The sequence below is a fragment of the Dermacentor andersoni genome, chromosome 6 (assembly GCF_023375885.2).
Source record: "Dermacentor andersoni chromosome 6, qqDerAnde1_hic_scaffold, whole genome shotgun sequence".
NCBI lineage: Eukaryota > Metazoa > Arthropoda > Arachnida > Ixodida > Ixodidae > Dermacentor > Dermacentor andersoni.
The window spans coordinates 176,215,846-176,232,625 of NC_092819.1; the positions used below are offsets into that span (position 1 = coordinate 176,215,846).

At 47.1% G+C, this 16,780-nt stretch overlaps 1 protein-coding gene and 1 pseudogene across 1 annotated transcript in view; one reads left to right on the top strand and one right to left on the bottom strand.

Annotated features, from left to right (window-relative positions):
* The window catches only part of xmas (RRM_XMAS2 and SAC3_GANP domain-containing protein xmas), a 388,469-nt gene that overhangs the window by 359,776 nt on the left and 11,913 nt on the right, over positions 1-16,780 (bottom strand). The window contains exon 5 of the mRNA XM_050172352.2: positions 4,357-4,557. Within this exon, the coding sequence (XP_050028309.1) occupies positions 4,357-4,557 (201 nt within the window). The remainder of the gene's footprint in view (positions 1-4,356; positions 4,558-16,780) is intronic.
* The window catches only part of LOC140219041 (uncharacterized), a 500,311-nt pseudogene that overhangs the window by 27,795 nt on the left and 455,736 nt on the right, over positions 1-16,780 (top strand).

The following is a 16,780-nucleotide window of genomic DNA, read 5'->3' on the forward strand; positions in this document are numbered from 1 at the left end:
AAAAAATACCTCCAGATGAAAATAACAGCATTCTTCAGCTGATGCCGCACTTGTCGGGAGAACTTGGTTTCTGTGCTGTGTTGAGATTGTGTTGCATGTGTGTGTGAGTGAAATATGTAATAAATTGTGTTTGAAAGGTCGGTGGCCCGTTTGGCACAGGCAAAAGCCGAAAAAAGCATGCTTTGGTTATGACACGGTACCACTTATAGCACGGATTTTTACGCGACTTACGTTACAGTCGAACCTGACTATATCAAACACGTTTACATCGAATTATTCTATATATCGAACAATTTCTGGTCACGGTATAGTTACAATGAGTATATATAGCAAATATTACGCTTACATCGAACAAATATTGCAGTGACTCCCGATATATCGAACGTCAAGCGGCGGGAAAGTGCCCCCAGAAGTTGGCTTTCCCACGCGGTAGCGGGGAAACCCGGCGGCGCGGCTCCATCCAACCGCTCTCCCTACCGTGGCCGCGCTGCCTCGGGCTGTTCGGGCAAGCCGTCGACACTCCCCCTGTCGCGCATAGTGGAGTCTATTAGGCCACATCCTCTCTCTTTCTCTATCATCTTTAACTTCCCATTCCCTCTCCCCTGACGACGCTTCGCCGTGCTCCATCACGGGTTGCAGAATCAAGCGTGCTTCCTTTCTTTAGATCACTATCTATCGACACTCCCCAGCAAAAAATGATCCTGGCCCGCCTCAGCGCTCGCTCAGACAGCCAATCAGAGGCTCTTGTGCTGTCTTCGTGCAAGATGGCGAAAGTGCGAGTTGTCTGGCTGCTTCTCTGGTTTATCGTGTTTGCGCCTTGTGGGCCGTCTCCCGCAGTGTTGCCGTGATGAAGCGGCAGAATTCGCCTTTCGTCGTGAAGCTCGAAATCATAAATTGCGTCGAACGCGATGAGAAGTTGGATGTTCCCGCAGCGTGCAAGATTCCACAGAGCACTCTCGGCTCAATTAGGGCTAAAGAGGCCAGACTCGCAACCCGGTGCCCATGGCACCGGGTTGCGAGAGAAAGCTGGGAAAAAAGTTTGCATGCGAATCTAAGCACCCCCCTATTTGTTAGGAAGAGCGTGTAGCCAAGGCCGCCAAGCGCGCTTGCTCCCTCTGCCATCGAGCCGGAGCCGTCGGCCTCCCGAGGTGGCACGGTGTCCGCGGCTCGAGTACACCGTACAGCCGGACTGTACGGCTGTACGGCGAAAGCTGCCGAAAGCGTCTCCATCAACCATGGCAAAGTGAATTTCAGACGCGTGGAAGCGTCTCCAAGTGGATGTTGTGGTAAAACCTTAAGTACTCGATCCCAAACCACTTCGACGGAACGGAAGACGACCTGCTGTGGGATACCGAGTGCGGTGGTTAAAGCAGTGCGACTAACTCGAGTGGCAGTGATAGCAACTGAGCATCCGATACAATCGGTGGGTTCACTGTCTGCACTGATTTTTCTTTTGAATGTTTTCAAAATAACATGTTATTTCTCGCACCCGTATCGTCGTGATGTCACAGCGAAAAGAGGGAGGGGGGGTCATTCTAGATTTTTCGAATCTAAGCACCCCCCTCACTTTGGGCATCGCAATCGTGAAAAAAAGGGGGTGCTTAGAATCGAGTAAATACGGTATATATTCGAAACTTCTGATGATATCCCTCTGCTTATCTTTTAGTGCATGCACCTTGGTTTGTCCTATGTCAAGTTTCTTTCTCACTGATTTCAGGCTGCATTAATTTTTTACGGCTTCTTCAGTCTTTCTCACGTTGTAGTTTCGAATATCACTTACTTTCGCCTTGTTGATCAGTTTTGACAGTTCCGTGAATTCTATCTTATCTCTTGAGTTGGACACTTTCATTCTTTGTCATTTCTTTATTAGATCCTTTGTTATTTGGGAGGGCTTGCTTACTGGTTGCTTGGTGCCTTGCCTCCCACTTCAATTGCTGCCTCTGAAGCCAGCCTCGTTACGGTTTCATTCATTACCTCTATCTCACCTTCATCTCTATGTTCTAAGGCTGCATATTTGTTTGCAAGTACCAGCCTGAATTTGTCTGCTTTTACCCTTACTGCCTCTAGGTTGACCTGTTTTTTCTTGATCAATTTTACTCTTCCCCTCTTCAAATTGAGGTGAAACTTAGCCCTCACTAACCTATGATCACAGCACTTCTACATCCTAACACTTCCACATCCTGCATTAAGCAGGGATCAGTAGAAAGTATTAAATCTATTTCATTTCCTGTTTCACCATTAGGGTCTTCCAGGTCCAGTTTTTGTTCCAACACTTCCTGAAGAAGGTATTCCACTACTTGCAGTTTATTCCTTTCCGCGAATTCTACCAACATCTCTCCTCGAGTGTTCCTAGAATCTACGCCATAGTTGCCAATCGCTTGTTCACCAGCCTGCTTTTCCCCACTTTTGCATTGAAGTCGCCCATGACTACAACACACTGAGCATATCCTACCCCTCGAAGTACATGGCCAACAGTGCTTTTGGCACTGATAACAAGCTTGGCAATGCTTTCGGTGCCAAATCAAGTGAAATTTTGCAAAAGTTAAACTTTTGCAAACTTTCCCAAAGTGATCACGCGAGAATATCATGCAAGGAAAGCTCAGTCTCCACCTCAGACGATGATCAGTGAAAAGAACTCGTTTTCAAATTACTTTCTTGAATAAAGGTACTATTTCTATTCATCTCATGCAACATTCGCAGCTTTATTTATTTTTGATCTCGCGGACTGAAAAGTCGACACTCACGTTACATATGTGTAAATACGGTAGTGTAGGACAAAGCCGATCCGCACCACGTAGCACGGCTAGGCTGGAGTCGCACAAGCACTGCAGTTGCACGTGGTCGGCCATGCAGGGCAGATGCTGCGGCCGCTGCGGGGTGCTGTGATGAGCTAGCTTGCCGAGCACACTGCGGCTCGCCGAGGACAACCGAGCCTGGCATGTCGTAGGCACGAAAATTGGAAATAGCGGTGTCTACGTGGGCACACAAAATCAAATTTAAACTGACCGCCATGGTGACGTTCAGTAGGTGGAGCATTGTGGGCCTGCCTCACTCTGCCGTGGCGAGCCCCCTCTGCCGCAGTGCAAGGCATTGAAGAAGGAGCGGAACTACCGTGAACAGGTTCTTTGATTGCGAATTACTACTCTTGTGCTGCACACATTGAAGTACTTTTTGCTGCCAAGTATTCCTGAAATAGCCTAGTTTAACTTGAAATGCATTTTTCAACTTGGACAAAAAGTGCTTTCGTGGCCTCAATCAGCCTTGGTGCAATCCTACCCCTTGCAGATAGTGTTTTTACACAGCACCACACAATATTCTGACCCCCTACAAATCAAGCACAGAGGTAGCAAAATATCTCTCACACACATTATGGCGGCGGGCGGAGCAAGCCGAACGCGCCGAATGCAATTTTTTTTTCTTCTTATGAGTACATTACGTGCATTGAAACAGTTTCTTCCGTATCAGTAATGAATAATATCCTTAATATCGGCAAGTTTGCAGCAATAACATGGCCATGTGGGCGCGCTTAGCTGCCAGTGACACAGAAACACATGGCCGGCTTGCTGCGGAAACTGCGGCATCTGTCTTCATTACTATCCGAATACGGCACGTTTCCGCTAAGGGTGGGTGAATATCTTAGCTGTGTTAGAAGCGTCGGCGTATGAATAGGGTACACTTTTAACGTATCAGTGTAAACGTGGCTACTATCGTTGCCGCTTGCGATTTGTTGCGTGCCCACGAGTGCATATGAGAAGAATCGAAAGGTGCCTTTTTTGTTGTTGACCACGACCATAATAAAGCCTACACATAATAAAGGCAAGTTGTTTGCAGCTTTTTTTTAGTCATGGAAGTGCGGAAAGTGATAAAAGTAATGAAATGAGGCATTTACTTAAGAATGTTCGCTGCGTGCAGACCGCTTGGTTTCTCTTGAGTCGTTCGAAAGGCATTAGAGAGATGTTAAGCGCGATCAATATTAGCTAGACTTGATACATGACATATCGCTGCGGCAAGTTCGGGGTGCGATCATTACACGAGAAATTTAAAGAAATCTAATTTTGACGACAAAATTCAGGGGTGCGATCATTATACGAGTAAATATGGTAATTTCCATGGTGCTGAGACTGAATTAGCTAATACATGGATTAAATCAAGCAGGAAAACCTGCAGAAATAGTAATTTTCCTGCCAAACAAGAGACACAGTGTTAGAAGAATACTAATCTAGGCTAACTATGTGTCCACAGCCCCTGAATTTTTACTGCCCACTGGGACCGATGGCAAAATGCAAAGCCACAGAAGCAAGCACACACTGCGGTCTGTGCTAAAAGATGGTCCTTGAAACGGGGCATGCATGTCACCTGCATGGTGAGTCTTAGCCACCACCGGGTCGTCGGCACTCTCGCCAGCCTTGACACGTGAGGCTGCCGTTCGTTTGGAGCCTCGGTCCAGCTGCGACCGGACCCGCCGTGTTACGCTGCTTGCTCGAGGTCTCTCCAGGACACAGGGCTTGGCAAGTTCAACCTCTGTGCTTGAACTGCATAGGGGAGTGTCACCCACACCTGCGCAACATTTGAAGCAAGCAAGAGAGAGAGACATTATTATTGTTTCAAGTACATAAAAAGACAAATATTTTAGCGCATCACAATGTCCTGCAGTAAAAAAACTGCCAGTGGGACCTCCTCTTATTCATCATCATCATCAGCCTATTTTATATCCACTGTAAGACGAAGGCCTCTCCCAGTAATTTCCCATTACCCCTATCTTGCACTAGTGGATTCCAACTTGAGCCTGCAAATTTCCTAATTTCATCTCCCAACCTAATCTTCTGCCGTCCTCGACTGCGCTTCCCTTCTCTTGGCACCCATTCTGTAACCCTAATGGTCCCCCAGTTATCTAACCTAGGTGTTTCTTTCTGTTAATGTTGATTAGAATACCAGCTATCCCTGTTTGCTCTCTGGTCCACACCTCTCTCTTCCCGTTTCTTAATGTTACGCCTAACATTCTTATTTCCATTGCTCTTTCCGCAATCGCTAACTTGTTCTCAAGCTTCTTTGTCAACATCTAAGTTTTTGTCCCATTTGTTAGCACCGGTAGAATGCTACGCTTGCACACCTTTTTTTTCGACGACAGTGGTAAGCTTCCAGTCAGGATCCGACAAGGTCTGCCTAATGTGCTCCAACCCATTTTTCTTCTATGAATTTCCTTCTCATGATGAGGGTCCCCTGTGAGCGATTGGCCTAGATAAGCATACTCCTGCACACCCTAGAGGCTGACTGGTGATCATGAATTCTTGTTCCCTTGCCAGGCTATTGAACATTACCTTTATGTTCTGCATATTAATCTTCACCCCGCTCTAGCACTTTCGCGGTTAAAGTTCTCAATCATTTGTTGCAATTCATCCCAGTGTTGCTGAACATGACAATGTCATCTACAAAAGAAAGGTTGCCGACATCTTCACCATTGATCCTCACTCCTAAGCCTTCGCAGTTGAATAGCTTGAATACTTGTAAGCATGCAGTAATAGGCTTGCAGAGATTGTGTCTCCGTGCCTGACCCCTTCTTTTTATTGGTATCTTTCTATTTTTCTTGTGGAGTCTGTAGATATTGTTATGGGGATGTTGGGAGTATAAGGCTGTATTTAAATGTATACAAGCAGAGTCAATGGGGTTAAGATGGCTGACTAGTAACAACATGCTGCAGCCAGCATCTTGCGATCTTCCTCTCTCTTCTTTTATCCCTCCGTAACAGGACCCCCGGGTGCTGAGGCGCCGTCTCGGTGCATGGTAGGCGAAGAACTGCGAGCGAAGTAGGGCTTCAGCTACGAAACGTGCACGATGTCAACAGGCGGCAGACTTGAGGATGGATGAAACTGTAATGGCGCGATCTCATAATTGACATCGTTAACTTGACGTAGGACTTCATGAGGCCCTGTGTAGTGAGACAGAAGCTTCTGGGAAAGGCCGACCCGACGACATGGTAACCAAAGCAGCACCCAAGCACCTAGGGCGAAATGAACATCGCAATGGCACCGGTTGTAATGCTCTTTTGTTGCAGATGCTGCGAGGCTAATAAACGAGAGTGGCGACTTGACGCGCCATGTGAGCGCGATCCATGACTTCATGAGCGTACTCAGTGGCAATGCATGGCACAGATGGTAGGATGGTGTCAAAGGGCAAAGTGGGGTCGCGACCATATAAAAGATAAAAGGGTGAATATCCTGCGATGTCATGTCGGGATGAGTTATGTGCGAATGTCACGTAGGCCAGCGTGGCATCCCAGTCGCGGTGATCGTTGGAAACATACATCGACAGCATCTCTGCAAGTGTTCGGTCGAGACCTTCCGTAAGGCCATTAGTTTGTGGGTGGTAGGCGGTGGACACCTTGTGCACAGTGGCACAAGAGCGTAGTAGATCGTCCGCAACTCAGGACAAGAACAAGTGGCTGCGGTCTGCAAGTAACTGTCGAGGTGCACCGTGCTGGAGAATGACACCGCCTTTTTTATCATGTAGCATGTCGCGTAATCAGTAGCGACAGCGATCCACTTATTCCCTCTAGTCGTTGTCGGGAAAGGGCCAAACAGGTCAAGGCCTACGCGAAAGAAAGGTTCTGGGGGAACTTCAATTGGATGGAGTCATCTGATAGGAGGCAGGGGAGGTTTCTTTCGGTGCTGACACAATTCACAAGTTGCGACATAACGATGCACAAAGCGGTAGAGACCCGGCCAGAAGAACTGGCGTCGTACACGGTCATATACACGCAAAACTCCAAGGTGTCCCGCCGTTGGTACATCGTGAAGTTGTTCGAGAACGACAGATCGCGGATGACGAGGAAGGACAAGGAGCAGGGCCGTCAGGGTTGATATTGAGGTGGTAGAGGTTGCCGTCATGTAGCACAAACATGTGGCATGTGCCGTTGGTGCTGCGAGATTGCACACCGGCAATTATGGATTGTAAGGACTCGTTGCATTGTCGTTCAGTGCGCATGTCGATCATGTCAGTAAAATCCATCACGCAGGTCACCGGATCAAGCGCAACAGGATCGGGAGGATCCGCGGGCTGACGAGGGATGCAACCAGCATCCTTGTGCAAACGTCCAGACTTGTACTTGACAACAAATGAAATTCCTGGAGCCGCAAAGCCCAGCGACCCAGCCGTCCTGTGGGGTCCCAGAGGGAAGACAGCCAGCAGAGGGCTTGGTGGTCTGTAACAACTGAAATATAGCCAGAACTTGGCGACAGCCCAAACTAAAGCCAAGCACTCCCGCTTGATAATGGAGTCATTTCTCTCAGCAGGTCGCTAGCGTAAGCTATCACGCACTCAATACCATTTTGCTGTTGGGCGAGAACAGCGCTGATGCCATGGCCGCTTGCGTCAGTGTGGAGTGCGGTCGTTGCAGACGGATCAAAGTGGGCAAGTATGGGAGGGGTAGTCAGAAACCCGATGAGAGCGGCGAACGCATGAGTTTGCTCAGGGCTCCATGAGAACGGCGTGTTCATCTTAAGAAGATCTGGCAAAGGCCGAGCAACGTCAGCAAAATTTTTGACGAAACGGCAAAAGTAAGAACATAAGCTGACGAAGAAGCGCACGTCAGAAGCAGAACGTGGCACAAGGAAACTGCGAACAACGCAAACTTTTTCCGGACCTGGTTGTACACCAGATGCGTCACCAAGGTGTCCCAGCATGGTAATCTGGATGAGCACGAATTGACATATCGTGGAGTTCAGTTGGAGGCTGTACAATCACCAGGATTTTCCTCTCTTAAATGCTGAACTAGTGCCTGAGAATTACGTAAGCAAAAGGGGTCTGAAAAAACTAGTGAAGCTAAGCAGTTCTGTAGGTAACTAGCGACACAGACCTGCCACGTCCCTTTCTCTGACACTATAGCACAAAAAGGAATTTCTTGTTTATGGGTCTTGACCGAGAAAAACAGTTCTAAGGTGAGGGATTTAGCTTTCTTGACATTACAGACAACCCTATCAAGATTATGTCTTAACAAGAGGTCGACCGCACGTTGCTTAACTACCGAAGGCTTGAGTTTTACTGGCTGTAAATTCTTTTCTATGGCTGAAATCGCTTTTTCTGAAAACATGTCATCTGGCATAATTAAGAAATAACCTTCCTTGTCAGATATTACTGGTCTAAGTTTATGCTCCACAAGGTGATTGTACAGCTTTTAGTATGGATATCGAAGACCTGTATTATTCTTTGCCGCATGACGGGTTGCTAAATTCCGTAAATGAGTGCATTAAAGAACAAGTGCAAGAGTCTGCTTTTATTGACAGATACGGTGTTTCCACGGGAGCTTTTCTAGAAATTATTTCAATGTACTTGAAGTCGACGCTGATTGGGTGGAGAGATAGCGTTTTTCTGCAGAAATCAGGCATTTGTATTGGCTCAAAGGTTGCCCCTACTCTTAGCAATATTTACCTGAGTAAGGTTGACAACTGCTTAGAGAAAGCCTTAGGTGATAGCGTTATCAAGATATTTCGTTACGTTGATGATTACCTGATTTTCTGCAATAGGGAAGAATTCGATTCCACTACTGCCTTAGTAAGTGAGCAATTTATACTTTATGTGGGAGGATTAAAGTTTACCAAGGAATTTCCTCAGTGACGTGTAATTCAGTTTCTTGACATTTCCTTGATCTTCGAACAAAATCATGTTTGTTGGCAGTACTCCCCAAGATCTTCGAAGCCGTTGCTAAACTTTCAATCCAAGCATTCCAAAGTAGCAAAAAAGGGAATTGCCATGTCGTGCCTTAATCTTCCCTCACCAGATCCTGTATGCACTAAATGAGCGTCAGTTTTAATGCGCAGGTCCGGCGCCTATTGGAAGCAGGTTATCCTAGTGTAGCAGTGGCCACTGTGGCTGAGCACCTAATGAAGTCGGTTTCGAGAGGGACGGACATGATTACAGAAAGCAGTAATAGCAAAAAACGAGTAGTGGCTATTCCGTATATTCATTCAGTTTCGTACAGGCTTAAAAAAGTTGCAAGTAGATATCATATTAATGTTGCTTTCACTGCTTCCAATAAGCTAGGTAAGATATGCGCTGCCGTACAGAGAAAAAAGGAGCGGGTAAAAGCCAAAAAACGAACAGATATTTGTCCTGTGAAGCACAATAAGAACAACAGTTTTATTGACCGTCGTATGGGTGTGGTTTATAAAATTCCCCTTAGCTGTGGCCAGTTCTACGTAGGGCAAATGGGACGGTGTATCAATCAGAGGCTAATGGAACATAACAGGCCGTTAACCGGTGGATCGCCTTCTAATCTTTCGCGACATTGCCGAGATTGTAACTGCACGCCAGAGTTAGATGAATGCGCAATATTGTACAGGCATAAGAATGAAGATACGCATCTTATGGTAGAGGCATGGCATATATATAATGGTGGAAGTGCGTGCGTGAGTCAGCCTTCGATTAATTTACATAAGGAAGAGATTAAGTGCCTTAACAGTTCTCTCTCGCGTAGACCGGCACATGTACCCGACTGACATGTGGTGCTACCATTCCCGAGCATGCACCGATGAGTTTTGTGTCTTCTTTCATTTTTCGCCTCAGTGCTCCCTTCAGTTGATAGTCGGCGCTCATGTGGTCCACTTCTCTACTCTTGTGTCCTCTCTGCACGCCTCACTTCTTTTTTGCATAATCATATCCCCAGTGTTTATACGGTGGTGAACAACAGATGTTTGGCCTAAAGGCCTGTCGCCGAAATCAAGGATGTCACTGTACGATTCAAGCAGGAGACGTATGTCCGTGGCCTGTGCAGAGGTGAGGCCAGGTGCAATCATCTTCGCGAGGTCATCCGTTAGGGTACCAGAGCTGTGAGCTGCAATTGGTGCCAAGAAATTGCTCTCTGCAGTCAGACTTTGAATGTCAAATTCGGAAGTAGTAGAAACGCTGGCAAGAACATGCCGGCTGGAAGCACTTGAGGGCACAGGCTGAAATTCAGAAGCGGAAGAACAACGCCATTATTAGTAATCATCACCAGCGTACACAGAAGAGCAATGTTCCGGTTCAAAAACATGTGAATGATGGGGCGAAGGACATATTCACTGTCAGAAATCTGTGGCTGTGCAGTCAAAACGACGTATGTGACTGCCTCAGGTGACAGACGCACATCGTGAAGTAAACAAAAGTGCGGCGGAGCGGTGATCAGAGCATCGGCAACTTGAGGCACTTCCAATTGAAGAACGCCGGTTGCGCAGTCCAATGATGGGATAAAAAGTCCAATCCAAGGATAACGTCATGAGGAAAGTTGTCGATCACGGCAAAGAGAACAGAAGTAGGGCAGCCAGCTATACTTAAATGTGCAGTACACATTCCAAGAATAACCAGCACACCGCCGCCGGCTACACGAAGCACTCGGGCAGCTGCTGGGGCGAGGACCTTCTTTAAACATCTACGTAGGCTAGCATTCATCAGAAATACGTGAGCTCCAGTGTCGACGAGTGCTTGGACAGGTAAGCCCTCTAGTTTATTGTCACTTACACTTCCCTTTGTGGACAGACAGAGGCTTTGCTGCAGTAGTATGCAATGCAGCACCACCTCCGAGGGCTGCATTTCTTAGTTTTCCAAAAGGGTACGGCCAAAAGCCACAGGGGACGAAAGGCGACGTGGATGCGGTGAACAGGAAGATGGGCGACACGTTTTCGGTGAACCAGATCGGTGTCTGTGCAGCGATGGTAAGCGACTGTACCAGGTGTTCCTAGCAGAGTCATTGGCGCTGTTAGACTCAGCAGTGGGCGAAACAATGCGGGTATTCCCATTAAAACGGCTCAGGTTGGTTGGCGTGCGAGGTGTTGAGGGCCACGAGTTGCGACTGTATGGGACGACATGACCAATGCAGCGACAGGTGAAATATATCAGCTGGTCATCCACTCAGTCTGGTTGCGATAACGTGGAGAGAAGCGTCGGGATGGAGTGAAAATAGTAGCAGGGCGTTCGATGGCTCTGGGGCTGGCGACAGCACAGACAGACCGTAGGCCAATGTTTTAAAGTTCCTGTCGAACGGCGGCTTGCACAAGGGGAACTGAAAAAGGGGTAACATCAGGGCTATGCAAAAAGAAAGCTGCAGGTGCCATCGCATCCAGTTCATGTCGACCGGTTCACACCATGTCCTCTGGTGGCGACGCATGCTGCTGTGCGGGGTGATCTTCCCACGTCGACGTTGCGGCAGCATTGGGAAGTCTGGTGAATGGTTGCAGGACGCATCGGTTTTTAGCCTGCTCGAATTGTCGGCACTTTTTGATGATACCATCAACTGTAGAGCTTTTGCACACGAGCAGATTAAAGCCGTCGTCAGCATTTCCCTTGAGCACCTACCTTCTGAGCTTCTGTTATGTCATGATTGGCAACGAATCCTTGACTGCTGGTATTTGTACTGACTCAAATGCCATTTCATAATCTATGAAAGCCATACAGAGAGAATGATTGTACTCTGCAGACTTCTCAATTACCTGATTGATTACATGGATATGATCTATTGTAGAATGTCCCTTTCTGAAGGCAGCCTGTTTGATTCTATAGGAAATTATCTGTCAGTATTTTATAAAATACTGAAATCAAGTCAATGGGCCTATTATTCTTCAATTCTTTAACGACTCCCTTCTTATGGATTAGTATAATGTTCCTATTCTTCCAGCTCTCTGGTACACTTGAAGTTGCGAGGACTTGTGAATAAGGGGCCACAAACTTTTCAAGCATAATGCCTCCTTTATCTTTGATTATCAAATTAACTGTTATTTATCTTCTTTCACTTTTCTCCAGGAAGTGTCTTGCAAGGCCCTTCTATCTATATAAGGGGCCTCTGCATCCCGTTGATCATTACATCCAATGAAGGTAGCGTGGCTGCACTTGGTACTGTACAGGTCAGTACAGAATTCTGCTGCCACTTTTACTCCTCTTAGTAGGGGGTACATAATTATTATAATATGCAGTGAGTTATACCAACATAGGTCACAACAATTTGTCCAAACGACACGAAATAACTGAAGCACATGAGATACATGAAGGATATATAAAGAAACAGACAGTGAAAAAGTAGTAATTACTGAGATACAAAAGTAATAATATTTATAAATCGACAGCAACAAAGAAAAAATGTATAAACAAGCCAAAACTAGACAATGACAAATGTTTCAGTAAGCAAAGAGTGCATGTGAGCCACATCGGATGAGTACGTGACAGCATCTCGGGAGACATTTTTGACCCACGGCTTGTGCCCACCCATCATGGGCTGACTCAAGCACACCCATGAATGTGTGTGCACACATCGTGTGCACTGCTTCAAGCATGTCTAGTAAGCAATCGGGGATGAAAAGTGCGTGTTGTGAAAGGCTGATGCTAGGTTTGAAAAACCACAAGAGCTTTTGAGTCAACTCTAAAATTCTGTCTAGGAGCACATAAAATCCATACACAGTAAATGTTCATGTTTTCAGACTCCATATGGGCCGCATAAATGTCCGAAAAAATCAGGCAGTCGAAAAAAAGATGACTGCATGCCCTTTAGTGTCCTGCAATCATCACAGGCACGTTTCAAATAGCTGTGAAGGCCTGCCAGTACACTTGTTAGGCATGTCGGGTGCAGGCGCGCCTAAATTAAGGAATACACACTGTGCCCCGTGCCAGTGGCCCCTTTCTATTCTTGATATGCTTCACCGCGATACAGTGTGTATGTTACAGAGCATAGCGCCACTCTGTTGCGGCGAAGCCGAATTTTGAGAATTGGCATTATGCAATTTTTGACTCTTGCAATTTTTTTCTGCATTTCGAAGCCATCCGCGCAGATGACAACAGTGGAGTCAGCGCCCCTGCGGACAGCGATGAATTCTTCCAAGGAAAAGCTCGGTGCCAAACAGAGTGAAGCTCAGTGGCGAACATCGCAGCAGCTAGGCCTAGCGATACCACGGTGAATATTAGACTGTTTTAGTTGAGCGTCCTTACAGTCCGCTCTGCTAAGAGTTGCCCTGCTAAGCTACAGCGGAGCAACGGGCGATGTTCACGCTTTAGCTATGCTTTTAGCATAGCGGAACTGACCTTTCGTAGTTGCAGCACCATCTGGCCAAATTCAAGGTAATGAAACAAAATAAGAACACCCATTGATTACTTCTATACAGTTATACGAATATATATATATAACTCCATCATCCATGAAGTACCTAGACGTGCGCTTAAAAAAAATTAAATTATGGGGTTTTACGTGCCAAAACCACTTTCTGATTATGAGGCACGCCGTAGTGGAGGACTCCGGAAATTTCGACCACCTGGGGTTCTTTAACGTGCACCTAAATCTAAGTACACGGGTGTTTTCGCATTTCGCCCCCATCGAAATGCGGCCGCCGTGGCCGGGATTCGATCCCACGACCTCGTGCTCAGCAGCCCAACACCATAGCCACTGAGCAACCACGGCGGGTAGACGTGCGCTTCGGTGACATAGCCAGAAATTTCGTTCGGGGGGGGCCTCATGTTGCAGCTCGGCCTCCTCCTTATAGAGTTTGTCGGGTGACCCAATATATGAATAATAACTGCATTGCCATTGCCAAAGATGCTGCAAATGAATTCTTGACCACTACGTACTGTCAAGACAAGTAAAATATGTCTTTTTTTTTTTTCATAGAAGAATACACTCGTACGTCCAAAAAAAGTGTCTGAAATAACTGATATCAATGCTTCCACGTGTTTTGTCTATTTAATAAGTAACGAAAATATCACACGTACTTTAGAACTATATCAGTTCGAAACCTGCAAAGCAGTGCATGCCGCTGATATGAAAAATGTAAAGCCCAGGAAATGAACAAATTGAGGACACACGTTTCAATGAACTTTGTCAGTCAAGAACCTTGTTTACATCTTTGTACATATGCAACGGCCAGTGAAAATTTTCCATGACGCTGTCATTTGTTCCAATGAATCACTCAGGAGCAGCTGTAACCGGTCGTGTATTGTGAGTAATTGTACCAAAATTATAGTCGCAACAGAGAGCACATATAAAAAGCAGGAGTTCTGCAAACTGTACGAGGGCTAGTCAAATTTAAGTGAGCCAATGGGAATATATGACAAATGGGGCACTTTATTCAAAAGTAGTCTCCATGAGCATTTAGACATTTGTCCCACTGACTAACAAGTCGCGTGATTCCAGTCTCGTAAAATACCTTGGGTTGCTCCTTCAAAAAGTCTGTAACTGATTCTTTCACATCATCGTCAGACACAAATCTGGTTCCCTTGAGTTGTTATTTCAATTGCCCCAAAACGAGGAAGTCGCAAGGCAACAGGTCTGGGCTGTATTGCGAATCTTGCAGCAATTTCCCCTTGAACTTTGCCAGTTTTGTATTAACCACATCAGTGACATGGGCACGGCCATTGTTGTGGAGCAACATGACCCCATTCGTCAATTTTCTATGTCGTTTGTTCTTGATAGCGACACGCAGACGATCTGGCGTTCCACAATATCGGAAACAATTGATAGCCTCTCCAGGTTTAGTAAATTCGATCAACAATGGCCCCTGACGATCGAAAAAGAAAAGTCAACACCTTTCCGGCAGAAATGACGGCCTTTGCTTTCTTTGGGGGTGGTCAATTCGAATGTTTCCACTGTAGGCTTTGCCATCGTGTTTCAGGCTTGTAGTAGTGGCACCATGATTCGTTCCCGGTCACAATTGCAGACAAGAAATCATCGCCCTCATTGTGATACCGGATCAGATGAGTCCCCAACGCAGCACCGAACTTCTCCGTTTTCTGGTGGTTTCTCAAAATCTTGGGCATCCATTGCGCACACAAGAGCCGATAACTGAGGTGTTTATGACTTATGGTGTGACCTAAACCGGGATTGATGTTCACACGCCCTGCCAATTCACCGATGCTTATCCTCCGTCCTTGACTAATCAGCCTTTTCAATTGTGATGGGGTGATTGCACGGTGGTTTTGGCACGGTGTTGGATTGTCTTCGCAATGTTTGAACCGTTTTCTCCAACGCTTCACAGTGGCCAATGAAATGCAATGTTCAACGTATACGGCAGCCATACGGCGATTAATTTCTTTTTGGGAAACATGAATTATGGTGTGAACCAAACAGTGTCTGATGTTCGCACGCTCTGATAAGCATCTATGCTTATCCTCCGTTCTTGTCTAATCAGCTCATCAACGTTTGCAATACGTTGGGGGTGATTCCAAAGCGGCTTTGGTCTTGGTTCATCATTGCAACTTTCACATCCTTCTTTAAACCGTGTGGTCTCCTCGCTACGCTCACAGCGCGCACGTTCCGATATCGCGCGCACCGGACGACCACAGCGGGTTCAAGCACTCCGAGCGGCCACACGTGCAGGGCGCCGCGTCCGCTCCGCGTGCCGACGCGCAGCTGTGCGCCCCGCCGGCCCCAGCTTAGGGGAATGCGAGACCACGCGCGCAGCAAGGGAGACCCTAGACGGAGCTCTGCAGAACCAACAAAGCACATTTATTGAGCTGGGATTCAATACAAACATCAGTTTTAACGTCACGTCCAAATCTGAAGCTAATTACACAAAACATGGCCGAATGGTCACCGGTGGCCGCTAATGTCGCACCGTGACAGAGAGAGAACAAAGAACCCCAGCAGTAAGAGGCTGCCTATCCTTCGGTCAGCGCCTGCCATCACACGCCCCACAACAGAGAAAAGGGAAATAGAAAGAAACGACAGACGAACAGACGGGGGCACGATCGGAAGACGCTGCCTCAGGACAACAAGACGGAGAGTGCGCGCACCCGCCGAGCCAAAGTAACCATCGACTGGCGGCGGACAAAGGGGGCCGCCGCCAGCAGAGAGGAACGCGTGCGCACCTTGAGACGCCCCGATGTGGTAACCCCGGGTCCCGTCTTGCGTGCGCGTACCCGGAGCACACGCAAGCAGGGCCTGAATCCCGCCAAAATGTCGGCCAAGGCCAATGGGGAAAGCCTGTTGACCTTCCCGTGGGCGGGATGACAGCCAAGTGACAGTGTTTTATGACCCGCTGCCACCCCGTCCAGGCAAGGAGGAGAGGGACACGGAGCCCCCGGCAACACAACGCAATGGCTCCACACAACCACCGCGGGAGCCCGAAACCCCACAACCGTTTCCGCCAACCCTTCCCAGTGGCCAATGTTGGCCAATGAAATGCAATGTTCAACGTACATGGCAGCCACACGGCAACTAATTTCTTTTTGGGAAACACCTTCAGCTGTCAAAAAACTCATGACACCAAGCTGTTCAGCTTTTGGAGCGTTCATTATGTCATGCAACGATGTTCAATCCAGTGCGTGAGTGCATTAAAGAACATTTATCCCCACACCTGAGTGTCACTTTTGCAAATGAGAGATGCCTGTGTGCTATGCGCATGCCTTGCAGATAATGAACCGAACCATTATTGCACGGGGTTGGTTGGCTCACTTTCATTTGACTCGCCCTCGCACATTAAGATGTGAAGATACAATGGAATATACAAATGCGGAGACACAGCTTGATATAGGGCAAAAAAGTGTCTCTGGAAAAAGAGTTCACTGCATGTGTACACAAAACCTCGCAATAAGATATTTAAATATTATATGTATAACTCTCCAATAAGTCTACGTATCTAAGAAAAGTCCCGGTATATAATGCGTCAAACAAGGAAAACAAACATGTTGCACAATCACAGATGACAGAATCCTAAGGCCTGCCCGACTCCCTCCACTTCCCCCGACGTATCACACGCAAAGGAAGGCTTCCTCCCCGCTTTTCTCCCTTGCACACACAAGGCTGAGCCACCATCGTCTGCAAACCCATGCCGCCACA